At 41.8% G+C, this 12,500-nt stretch overlaps 2 protein-coding genes across 2 annotated transcripts in view; one reads left to right on the forward strand and one right to left on the reverse strand.

Annotated features, from left to right (window-relative positions):
* The window catches only part of LOC135212100 (WAS/WASL-interacting protein family member 3-like), a 10,365-nt gene extending 2,283 nt beyond the window's left edge, over window positions 1-8,082 (reverse strand). Inside the window, exon 1 of the mRNA XM_064245485.1 lies at window positions 7,843-8,082. Within this exon, the coding sequence (XP_064101555.1) occupies window positions 7,843-8,082 (240 nt within the window). The remainder of the gene's footprint in view (window positions 1-7,842) is intronic.
* A 146-nt stretch (window positions 8,083-8,228) lies between these two features.
* LOC135212108 (proline-rich proteoglycan 2-like) lies at window positions 8,229-9,266 on the forward strand. Its single transcript, XM_064245498.1, has one exon. The coding sequence runs from the start codon at window positions 8,229-8,231 to the stop codon at window positions 9,264-9,266; it is 1,038 nt and encodes a 345-aa protein (XP_064101568.1).
* Window positions 9,267-12,500: the final 3,234 nt, after the last annotated feature.

Below are 12,500 nucleotides of genomic sequence, written 5' to 3' on the forward strand. Positions count from 1 at the left end.
TTAGTTGACTCTAAAGTGCATTATGTCCCAGGTAGTTAGCCCACTGGTGGGGTATGCAGCCAGGCTAGAGGAAGATGCAGATATTTCACAAGTTAATATCACATATTTGCAAGATCGCGTATCTACAAGGTGTACATGTAAATCATAGACTTATATCTACAAGGTACATCATTTATGTAAAACATTTGTTTACTGATGTCCACAAGATGCGTGTGTACATAAGAATAACTTGTACTTAAATAAGGAACATTTTCGAGAGCATCCACTCACTGGGAGTTTAAAATTTAAGTCCAAGCCCTAAACTGCTTATTCTGCTTTTCTTTCAGAACATTCTGAGCGTCAGCCGTAATGTATCGACTCTCCAGGTGAGTGACTTGTAGATAAATTCAACGTGTTCCGTATTTACAAGGAAGAGGTCTCAAGATTTGGTTATTGGACCGTATTGAATAAATGAGCTTTCAGGTGAACAGGCAGTTTCCCAAATAATTTCTAACTGGACTTCAGCATGAAATTCTTAAGTGTACATAAACGAACGAACAGCTCATATACATAATATATATATATATATATATATATTATATATATATATATATAATATATATATCTATATATATATCTATATATATATATATATACTATATATAGTATATATATATATATATATAGGAGAGAGAGAGAGAGACGAGAGAGAGAGAGAGAGCGAGAGAGACGTGACATAAAATACTTAGATATTCTCTGTATGTTCATCCTATTAACACAACAGTTCACATTGGCCCTCGACCTATTATCATGTTTGCGGAGCATATAGCCAGGACCATTAACACTTGGGGGGTGGGGGGAGGCGGGGTGGAGATCCATTTGCAAAGGGGGACTTCATATAGTTTTTGTGGTTTTTGTCGCAGGCCCCATGTAACGACATCGCACACCTTACACTCCCTTCCTAATGGAGGCAGTGGACACACCTGGGGAATTCGCCCCCACCCCCCCACCCCAGGCTCGACTGACCACCCCCACACCCCTAACATCCCTCCGCCATTGGTTCTCATAGCCACTTCCTCCTGAGTGGAGTTAGGGTACTTTTATTTGTGTATTTTAAAGTTCTTCATAAGTAGGAATTACGATCTTGTTTTATACACACACACACACACACAGATATATATATATATATATATATATATATATATATATATATATATATATATATATATATATATATATATATATATATATATATATATATATATATATATAGGCGTGGGAGATCGTTCGTGAATTTGGAACTGTCGCCGCTTCAGGTATCCTGCATTGATCTGCAACTCTTATATTCCAAGAGCCGAGTCTGTCAAATCAAGTAGCGCCTTATTTCATTTTTCTTTTGCAAACAGAATTGTGATAAAAATCAAAGTATTAATGAACCACATCTACTCATGGAAAAATTACTTTTTAAAGTACACGTTTGTATGACAAAAAAAAAACAATTTTTTAAAGAATATCTAAAAACTATAAAAACTGATGCGTAAGAACAAAGCATACCACATTCGCGCTTTCCATATACGCCATACACGCATGTGCTTACTCATGCTCCCACAAACATCTATATATCTGTATATCGCACAAACATCTATATCTGTATATTGCACAAACATCTATATCTTTATAGATCGATACAGATGTAGATATAGATATAGGTAAAGGCAAACAGCAGGGCCCACATAACATAAAAAAGTTATAAATTTTAACGATTTTTATGTTATATTTATTAATTGAAGATGCACAGAGAACATTTGCGAAACGTTTATGTTAATAAACTGGTCTTTTTTATGTGTTTTTTGTGGACCCTGCTGTATGCCTTTATATATCTGCACCTGGAATCCGTAGATATAGATCTATTCTTTGGACTTTAGGCCTCCATTTGTGTCCTTTCTAATTCTTGTGTAATATTTCTGTGTGCGTACATGTCTGTATGCAATAGATGAACATAGGTGAACAACGGATAACATTATAGCATCAGCGCATCGCTATCCTCAGAATAATCAAAGTGAATCCTTCAAATGACGTTATACTTTTCAACCACCCGAGGAAGGGTCGTCTTGACCAAGGTATTCTTTAGACCTTGGTCTTGACCAAGGTCTATAAAAGACTGACCATCATCCTTCGAACGAAAGGATATATCTACCTGAGCTTCCCCCCACCCCCCACTCACGACGTTTATCGCGAAGGAGGGCGGTTAAATGTACCTTAATGACACGGGGATATCGGAGGATTTGAGTGAGCCTTCCGGCTCTGCACGAAGAAGAAGAAGTAGAAGAAGAAGACCACCGATCTCTGACCGTTGAAGTTCTCATCGTCCCTTTATTCCCAGCAATCATCTTATAGCAGATCGATTTTTTTTTTTTTTACGTACGCACGGTTTAGTTTATAAATTCACATACATGCGTATCTAACATGTGATATTGTGTGAGTGCTTGGGGATATGTGTTTCCAGTACTCTCTCTCTCTCTCTCTCTCTCTCTCTCTCTCTCTCTCTCTATAAAAAATCTATATAAACATAAACGCATACATATATATAAATGTATATGCACGTATATATATATATATAATATATATAGATATATATATATATATATATATATATATATATATTTTATCTATATATATATATATGATGTATTTAATATACTATATTAATTAATTTTATATATATATATATATATATATATATATATATATATACTATATAAAATATTAATTTTATATAAATGTATGTCTGTATATACAAACATTTCAAGTCAGCTGATAACAACCTCAAGACATCTGACATAAAATCCAGTTCAAAAAGAGATATATCTTGAAAGATTTGATAAAATCTCCAAGTTACCAGAAAACAAAAACTGCAAAAAGCTTTGTGTCTGATGTATATAAATCACTTTTAAAAAAATGAAATCAACTGATAAAAAAAAATTACCAACAAACTGTCAACTTTCACTTTTCAGTAAAGAATGTCCTTTTTGCAGTCATCTGACGAACAGTTGTCGTCAGTGAATAACTCCAACAGCGGCGATGAATAACCATCATTCATTTAAACAGTGGGATGTGAGTGACTTGCAGTTTTTCGCCCTACTGTGAAAAACTAATTTGGTATCCAAAATGACACTGAATGAATTTCTTAACTAATTTTTTCAAACGCAGCCTCATGCATGTGATTCACTTATATTTCAAAACACTTATGACTTCACGTCTGAGCGGATAATGCTAATACATAAATCCATGAGGTTATCAACTGACCTCAACTGTGCATCTTTATACATATACAATATATATATATTGTATGAGTTGTGTTATACATCACCTGACGTAAAGTTTAGAACTGACTTGAAATAGGTATACTGTGTGACTTGTATTATATATTACCTGGCGCGAATTTTTTATCGTAGTATTTAACATTTATTTGACTTCAGATTTATCCTTATCTGATTTATAGGCCTTGTCAGTTTCCATGAAGTTGTTATAAACTGACATGAAAAATATGTTTATCTGACTTGTAAATTATGTAACTGACCTGAAATATATTTATTTTATTTTCAATTAAATAAATTGTGATGGAAATTATCATTATCTAATTTCAAGTTACTACGGGATCATTTTCATTATTGTAAAATCGATAAATTTGTGAATTTTTTCTAGTTTTATGATCCGGTAGCTATAGAGGAGACCGGGGCTAGTTGGCACACTTTTTACAATTTTGGTTATTGCGAATATAAAACCAACATTTTATGCAATATTCTTACCATCATTGAAAAAACTTAACATTTGTCTTTATCATAGAGTAAAATAATTGTTGTTTGCTTTCAACATAAGGTAAGAATAAGCTTTAGGAAAAAATAACTTTTTCGTGCCAACTTGCCCCGTATACGGGGTAAGTTGGCACACACTATGGGGTAAGTTGGCACATCGTTAATTGAAAGAAAATTACTACATTGCATTTAATCAAATAGCAAAAATACCTCCTGAATTTCCAAAATACAAAATTGCTGCTGAAAAGGCAGATGTGGAATCCGCATTGGCATACAAACTTGGATAGCTGACGAAAATTCCGCACTTCGGCAACACTGATACCGAGGTGGAGGATCTTGTTTTGTTTCCACTTTCCCGGGTGACGTCACGCCGTGCCTCTAGCACGTCATCTATGATGTCCCATCAGACGTGAATGCATTATAGTTTGGAAGGGACGTAATAAATATGTATAATTTAGTTACAATAAATCCAAAATGCTTAGAAATCTTCGCATCATTTGGAAATGCAATTCGCACGGAACAGCAGACATGCCGTCCCTTTAGCACTGTCATCCATTGAAGACATGACTAAAGCACGTCAGATGTGAATGCATTATAATAGTTTGGAGGGACGTAATAAGTATGTGTCACTTCGTAAAATAAATCCAAAGTGCGTAGAGCAATTCGTATTATTTGGAAATGCAATTCGCACGGACTACTAGAAATTGTTTGAAAAAATGTCCAGTATACAGATTTTTTTTTAGCTTATGGTTTACCTATACGTATAAAAAAAAGGGTCAGTTCAGTATCAGTTAACGTTCGTAGGGGATATAACGAATTTGTTTCATTTATTGGCTAATGAAAGGTGCATCAAGTGTACTTATTCTTTGTAAAAAGCACTCATATAATTGCCCATACCATAGATATACAGAGAGAGGTCTATTGTTCATACCATCACACCCGGCTCTTTATCCCAAATAAAGGGCGGTGGTGGAGGCGGGGCTGGGGCTTGGGGTTGGGGGGGGGGGGGGGAATTGGGGAATATTATAAGTCATCCAGAATCATATAAATGTATAATTATTTACTCCTGTCAAGGATCATAAGTTTTTTTTAATTCTACAAAGAATGTACCAAGACGACTTTGGTCACTTTGTGCAAGCAATGAATCTTTGTATTGTGATGTAACTGTTGTATTTATTTATTCCATTATAGTTGTAAAAGAATGAAACCCTTTATCCTCAGGTGAAGCACAATCTGCGAGTATATATATAAAAACCACGACACAAAGAAAAATACTTTTATTCTCTCTCTCTCTCTCTCTCTCTCTCTCTCTCTCTCTCTCTCTCTCTCTTCCCTCGTCTCTCTTCTCTTTCTTCCTTTCGTCTTCTCTTCTCTGTCCTCCCTCTTCCCTTCCCATCTCTCTTATAATATCTGAATACCTTTGCAAAGACAGATGTGGTCTGAAAGGTAAGCACAAGACCAACTTCGCATTTTATCTTAGTGATTCGTATTCAAGAAGAATGTTCTGTAGTGAGGCTCCATATCTCAAAATATACATCGTTACATGAACGCTCGTGTATACTACTGCGAGACAGAATAGAATGGGAAATAAAACTGAAATTGTTGTCTAAACCGGGAAGAGAGGTTGACCATAACTACGTCGATTTAGTAAGCCGTGCTTTACCCGTTACTAGTGTTTTCATTTATATTGCTTTCGTAAACTCTGTAATATCGTCTGATATAGACTCAAATACTTTTACTTAATATTATCCTTAGATGTCATTATCGAAGGCAGTAATGCAGGGGGAAGTGGAGGAAGATAGCTGGGGTAGTATGTGATAAGAAAATGCCAATCAAGCTAAAAGTCAAGATATATAACACTGTAATAAGACCAGCGTTAATGTATGGAGCAAAAACATAGGCTCTAAGAAGAAAAGAGGAAGTAAAGATTTAGAGTACAGAGATGAGAATGCTGAGTAGATTATGGGCATATTGCTGTTTGAGAGTTTGGAAAATGATGAAATAAGACGAAGGGAAGGCTTAGTAAAGATTACAGAAGGGATAAGAGAGTCACGATTGAGATGGTATGGCAGTGGCGGATCTAAAAATCTCTCATGAATATATATATATATATATATATATATATATATATATATATATATAATATATATATATATCATGGTTTTTGATCGCCTCGTCTTCCCAGTATCATTCATTTTTAGTTATTTGCTAGAAGAGCAGCCATTTTTACCCCCACCTTTAAAGCATTGGGGAGATTGGCATGTCCCGTCTGGGGGGAAAATAATCCGTTAACGACTAGACCTAGTGTATAGGGTAAGAAGGCCAGGTCGCATGGGTTATCTAGGCTTCTTGCTGGGCTTTAAATACTCCTAGCTTTAGACCACTTTTCCCACAAATCTGCTGGCTGAGTTTTTGCATCTTTCCAGACAATGCTGTAAGCAGTGTGTGATCCCAGGCCGCTTGGAAATGCCCTGATTCCTCCTCAGTCTACGCCAGCTTCTGTTATCGGGCAGATGTGCTCGCCTCTGACTTGAAGTCAGCCCTTTGTTTCGTCGTCGCTGGTTGGAGCCCTCCTCAGACATCACGATACATGTGCAAATTTCCCTTTTGTAACTCCTCTACTGAACGTCCTTTGTCCACCATCGTAGCACGTGCTACCCCTGTGACCTGTCCAAGATTAAGTCTTCATTGAACATTTCATTTAAGCACTAGAGTTCCTCCTTTTGTGTGTGATTAAAGATAAACACCCTCCATAGTGATTAGCTGAGATATTATGCCAGAAGTCTTTAGTTTATGTTGTGTGTAATTTGGGAATGCATTTCCAGATTGATGAGTCCACGGTACGTCTCCTCGCAAGCGCTTGTATTACCTGAATTAATAAATTTGGAAACCAGCATTGCAGTAGAAGTTGACTTCGGCCAGTTTTTCCACTTTGTGAAAGAATAGAGTGTTCCAGACAGTGCACGGCCTCCCCCACATGACATACCTGCCTTGCCTTTATCTCAGGCTATTCAATGTTGCTTGTAAATAAATGTAAATTAGATTAATCCGCTGAGTTTTCAATGGCGTCCTTGCATTCCCTATCATACTATAATGGGCGTAATGTCTGTCTGTCTGTCTGTCATTCAATCATGGCCAAACGGCTGGTCAGATGGGCATGAAACTTGGCAGGGTGGGGGTGAGAGTGGATTCCCTGAAATGGAGCTGTTTCTGGTCGTGAAACGAGGCTGGTTATTCCCGGTTACTGTACGAATTTTCATACATAATTTCTGTACAACTTCCCCGGTGAAAGTCGCAAATATTTGAGCTCGGACACAATAGAAGATGAAAATTATCATCAATATCCGCAAGATTTTTTGAATAACTTAAATCCATCAGGACTGCCAGTGCACAAAATAACGTTGAAGAAGTACTGCCCGGTAATGTTGCTTCGGAATTTCGATCCTGCCAATGGATATTGCAACGGAACGAGGCACACCGTTATGGAGCTAAACTCCCTCGTCATCGAAGCAGTGATAGCAATGGGCCCTCACATCAGCAAACGTCTGTTCATCCCCCGGAATCCTCTGATGCCTTCGGACAACCAGTTTCCGTTCCAGTTACGGCACAGGCAGTTTCCCATCAACCTGGCCTTCTCATTCACTGCAAATAAGTCGCAGGGCCAGACTTTGGATCGTGTTGGTGTGTTTCTGCCGTCACCCATGTTCACTCATGGCCAACTGTATGTGGCGATAAGCAGAGCAACTGACTCTGCCAACTTGAAATTAAGTTGTGGACAAACTGATAATATTGTGTACAAAGAGGTTCTGTAGTAGGTATGTATAAAAATCGCCCTTATTTTAATATTGCTGAACAAATACTACATATAAATTTTTCACTTCTGCATCCGTATTTTATCACCCATCGTAGATGGGTAAGTTTGCTAGTAACAATTATCTATGGTAAGTCATTAGCGCTCCATTTTCCCATATTTCCTCTTTTTTTTGCACTTACGTTTTGGACAAAGGCCATCTCAAACGTCCCGGGACGCGTAGAGGTCCCCACCCACCCGTCCCAGGACTCGTGGCGGGCCCTGCCTGCCCGTCCCGGGACGCATGGAGGGCCTCGCCCTCCCGTCCCAGGACGCATACATCCCGGGACACGTGGCGGGCCTCGCCTGCCTGCCATGCGACACGTGGCGGGCCTCGCCTGCCTGCCATGCGACACGTGGCGGGCCTCGCCTGCCCATCCCGGGACACGTGGTGGGCGCCCCCCGATCATCCCGGAACACATGGCAGGCCTTGCCCATCCGTTCCGGGACACGTGGCGGGCCTTGCCTGACCGTCCCGGGACACGTGGTGGGCGCCGCCTGCCTGTCCCGGGACACGTAGCGGGCACCACCCGCCCTTCCTGGGAGGGACACGTGGTGGGCCTTGCCCACCCCTCCTGGGACACATGGCAGGAGCCACCTGCCTGTCCCGGGACAAGTGGCGGGCCTTGCCCGCCCATCCCGAATCAAGTGGCGGGCCTTGCCCGCCCATCCCGGGACACGTGTTGGGCGCCTCCCGCCTGTCCCGGGACACGTGGCGGGCACCACCCGCCCTTCCCGGGACACGTGGTGGGCCTTGCCCGCCCCTCCCGGGACACATGGCAGTAGCCGCCTGCCCATCCCTGGACACGTGGAGGGCCTCGCCCTCCCGTCCCAGGACACGTTGCATCTGCCGCCCGCCCATCCCGGGACACTTGGTGGGCCCTGCCCACCCGCCCGTCCCGGGGCAAGTGGTGCGGGAGTGCGTGCGAGGTGGCCCAAGTGAGTGGGTGCCCATGGCCCCGCCCCCCCCCCGCCGCACGTCCCCCTCCCCCCCCGGCCCGCCTCGGTTCCTCGGATCCCGGTCCGTTCCCATTGGACGCGTAGCTAGGTGCCCCAGCCCCGCCTCTCCCAGGATGCGTGGGGGCCCCGCCTCCGGGCCCCTCGTACCGGGACAGTGGCGGGCCGTCCCGCCGCCCATCCGGGACACGTGGCGGGCCTCGCCCGCCCATCCCGGGACACGTGGCGGGCCCTGCCCGCCCGCCCATCCTGGGACGCATGGCGGGCCCCGCCTGCCCGTCCTGGAATGCATGGCGAACCCCGCCCACCCGTCCTGGGACGCGTGGCGAGCCCTGCCCGCCTGTCGCGGGACGCGTGGCAGGCCCCACCTGCCCATCCCAGGACACGTGGCTGGCCCCGCCTGCTCATCCTGGGACGCGTGGCGAGCCCCGCCCACCCGTCCAGGGATGCATGGCGGGCCCTTCCCTCCCGTCCAAGGACGCATGGCAGGCCTCGCCCACCCATCCCCGGACACATGGCAGGGCCTGCCCGTCCGTCCTGGGACGCGCAGCGAGTCCCGCCCACCCGTCCTGGGACATGTGGCGGGTCCCGCCCGCCTGTCCCGGGATATGTGGTGGGCCTCGCCCGTCTGTCCAGTCATAGACAACACCTCTGCTTATTCTTAGAACCAGGATATGCCACTGACTCCTTCCAGTTCTCTTGGGGCATCTCTGAATCCTTTCAGTTCTCCTGAGGTTTCTCTGAATCCTTTCAGTTCTCCTTGTGCTTCTCTTAATCCTTTCAGTTCTCAGAGAAGCCCAAGGAGAACTGAAAGGATTCAGTTCTCCTTGGGCTTCTCTGAATCCTATGCTTATTCTCCTTGCACTCCAATGCTCTCATTTTCCTCATGCTCTCTTCAATCCTCCCATCTTCCTTTCCCTTTCAGGAATCAATAAAACTCTTAAGAAAACATTTTAGCATATTCAAGGATCAACAATGCAAACTTATTACAAATAAACATTAAACTTTCCATACAACAAACATTGTCCTCAAATTTTTCACATCTCATCCGTCTGTGTGAGGCCAGCGTCATTCCTTGAAGATCACGCCATTCCTTGAAGACGAACATCTGTTCCTTCAGTTTCCACTTGTCTTTCTCCAGGCGTCTGTTTTTCCCCTGCAGGTTCTTCAGGTTGTAAACCAATTTCTCCTTCGCTCCTCGCAGCTGTCCAACCTCATCTTCCAGCTTTTCGTTCTGTTCGCCCTGGACACCAGTCTTCCTCTCCAGCCACGATTTCCTATCTCTAGATGGCATGTCAGCTCCTTTCTCTTGAGTTTCGCAGCCTCAACTTCTCACTGGAGTCCACACTTTTCCTTCCTGAGGTCTACCACTTCCTTCTGCAGGCGCTCGAACCTGATCTCGACGTCTTTCCTGCCGGATTCGTGCTTTTCGGTCGCGTCCTTTTGTCCCTGGATGAGCATCGCCATCCGCGCCGCTTCTTCGCTTTTTAACTGCGGGTCTTTCTCCTTCTGTCGTACGAGTTCCTCTATCCTCTCAACCTGGCTGTTTGCCTCTGCCAACTGCACTGTTAGTTCCCTTATCCTCTCACATAGGGCATTGTTTCTCTCCCCAATTTCCTTTGTCTTCCATCAGCTGCCGATTTTCATCTGTGATCTTGAGGATCTTGTCTTTCAGCTGCCGATTTTCCCTCTTTTCTTAGTTGCTCTCCCTCTTCAGGAACAACGTGTCAGCTTCGAGCGAGTAGGCCCTTTCTTGCCAGGCCTGCTGTTGCAACACCTCCTGAGTAATCTGGATCACACGATTGTGTTCTTCCCTTCTCCCCGCCTTCTGAATCTCTTCATTGTTGTCAAGCCTCTGTTGCAGCTGAAGGATTATCCTGTCCAAGTTCACCTGCTGCTCTCTCTGACACGGGATGGTGTCTTGCCAAGCCGCAATTCTCTCCTTCAGTTCCTTCTCCTTAGGCTGTTCAACTCCATCAACAGTAGTCAGGAAGAACCTCACCAGTGAATAGGCAGCCACAATAAACAAGATGACTATTCCTGCGTTAGACTTCTCTCCGTATTTCGAACTATATCTGGACATACCCAGTTCACATACTCTCCTCTCATTCTCTCTCGATTTTTTCGTTGATTTTCTGTATTCCACGAGAGATATTTCGATTTATCAAAATATAGCAGGAAATATTCTGAACATTTTTTTAACTCTGCCTTGTCTCTTGGTGTTATAAATTGCCGAAATCTCACTCTCAGGGATTTTTTGCAGTACGTATCTTCTTTGTCTGATATCTCTCTCTCTCTCTCTCTCTCTCTCTCTCTCTCTCTCTCTCTCTCTCTCTCTCCATGCGGGATTTTTTGTTAATCTTATCTGTTAAAATAAATTTGGGGATTTTCCTTTATTTACCTTTTTTTCTATAAGAAAAACAATACTACCTACAGGCGGGCAGCTTAGGGGAAGAATGGCCATTTTTCTAAGGCAAGTTTCATTTTCATTGAATTTTACAGGATAACTAATTAAAAGATACAATTCTAAACGAATTAGCCGAAACATCAAAGAGAAAATAAATATATATATATATATATATATATATATATATATATATATATATATATATATATATATATATATGTATATATATATATATATATATATAATATATCCATATACGTATACATTAACTACTCAACCATAAACATTTTAAAAAACTATAGGTAAGTTCCAAGATTTCAAATGTATATCATATGGATACAAAAAAAAGATGAACTGAAATTTAATTATATTACATTTTGTCCTACATAAAAGTGAAAAAAGACATAAAGGAGTACAATTTTATTAGAACATAACTCGCGTTCGTAAACTGAAATGCAATATGAAAACAAAGTAGAAAACACTAACATCCCTATTCCTATTTAAGGCGAAAATGACACTAGCCCTGAATTAGCGCGACTCGACGCGACGCGTTTGGTGTGAACCCAACTTTAGTAAGACGTTGCGTATATGTTCAATATAATATGCAGGCAGCTTTCTGAACGTCGGAAATATTTGAAACTCCTTGTAACACATTAAAAATGGGATGTAAATATGCAATTCACAATTATCTTATTATTTGAAAACATAGAAATAATAAGAATTGTTTTGAATGAATGCGGTTTAGCGACCATTAATCACCTGGAATCTAAATTCAGTCCCAATTCAGTAACAGAACAAAAGTAAACACACCTTTGATTAACCACAAAGTAATTTCCCAGGGAATCCATGTTATGTGACTGGAAATTCTTTGTACAATTCTGTGACGGACTGTCAATTTGAATCGCAGTAGTTTGAAAGAATGTTGTATTCCAATAAAATATGCAGCACTCCTACAGTACTGTGTAACCACACTATATCATCAAATTGTTTTAAAACTGAAAATTTCATAGAGATGATGACAATTTGAATTCCCACTCCACAGAACAAATGGAAAGTTATGAAGTTTTCTGCTATAGCCTATCTCCAAGTAATTATCTTAAGTTTCTATTAAGTCATTTTTCATTTTACATTCTTGTATTTTCAGACTGAGTGACAGAGTTAGACACAGTCATGGCTAACGACTTGGAGGAAATCAGATGGATTGACCGAATCCTGCTATAACCTTCAGAGAGGCCAGGGATGCTGGCGTATCCTTCATTTCACGTTCCTGGATGGCTAAATACATTAAAAGAGATGAATCCTTTGTCAAAAGAAACTGGAACAAAAATCCATATGACTGTCACCGCAAAAAGAGTGAGAATCTTGTAAGGGCTGAAGTCCTTTCTCAGGAGTCAAAAGACATCATAGCTGAGGCATTGGGTAGACCAAGAAAGTCTTTATGTAAATTGGCACTTGAACTAGAAACAAAAATGGGAAAGAAGAAAAGTTATAG

The sequence above is a fragment of the Macrobrachium nipponense genome, chromosome 19 (assembly GCF_015104395.2).
Source record: "Macrobrachium nipponense isolate FS-2020 chromosome 19, ASM1510439v2, whole genome shotgun sequence".
In the NCBI taxonomy this organism is placed as follows: Eukaryota; Metazoa; Arthropoda; class Malacostraca; order Decapoda; family Palaemonidae; genus Macrobrachium; species Macrobrachium nipponense.

Excerpts from the sequence above, each read along its gene's own strand:
- LOC135212108 (XM_064245498.1), top strand. The coding sequence starts at position 8,229 with ATGGCAGGAGCCACCTGCCTGTCCCGGGACAAGTGGCGGGCCTTGCCC.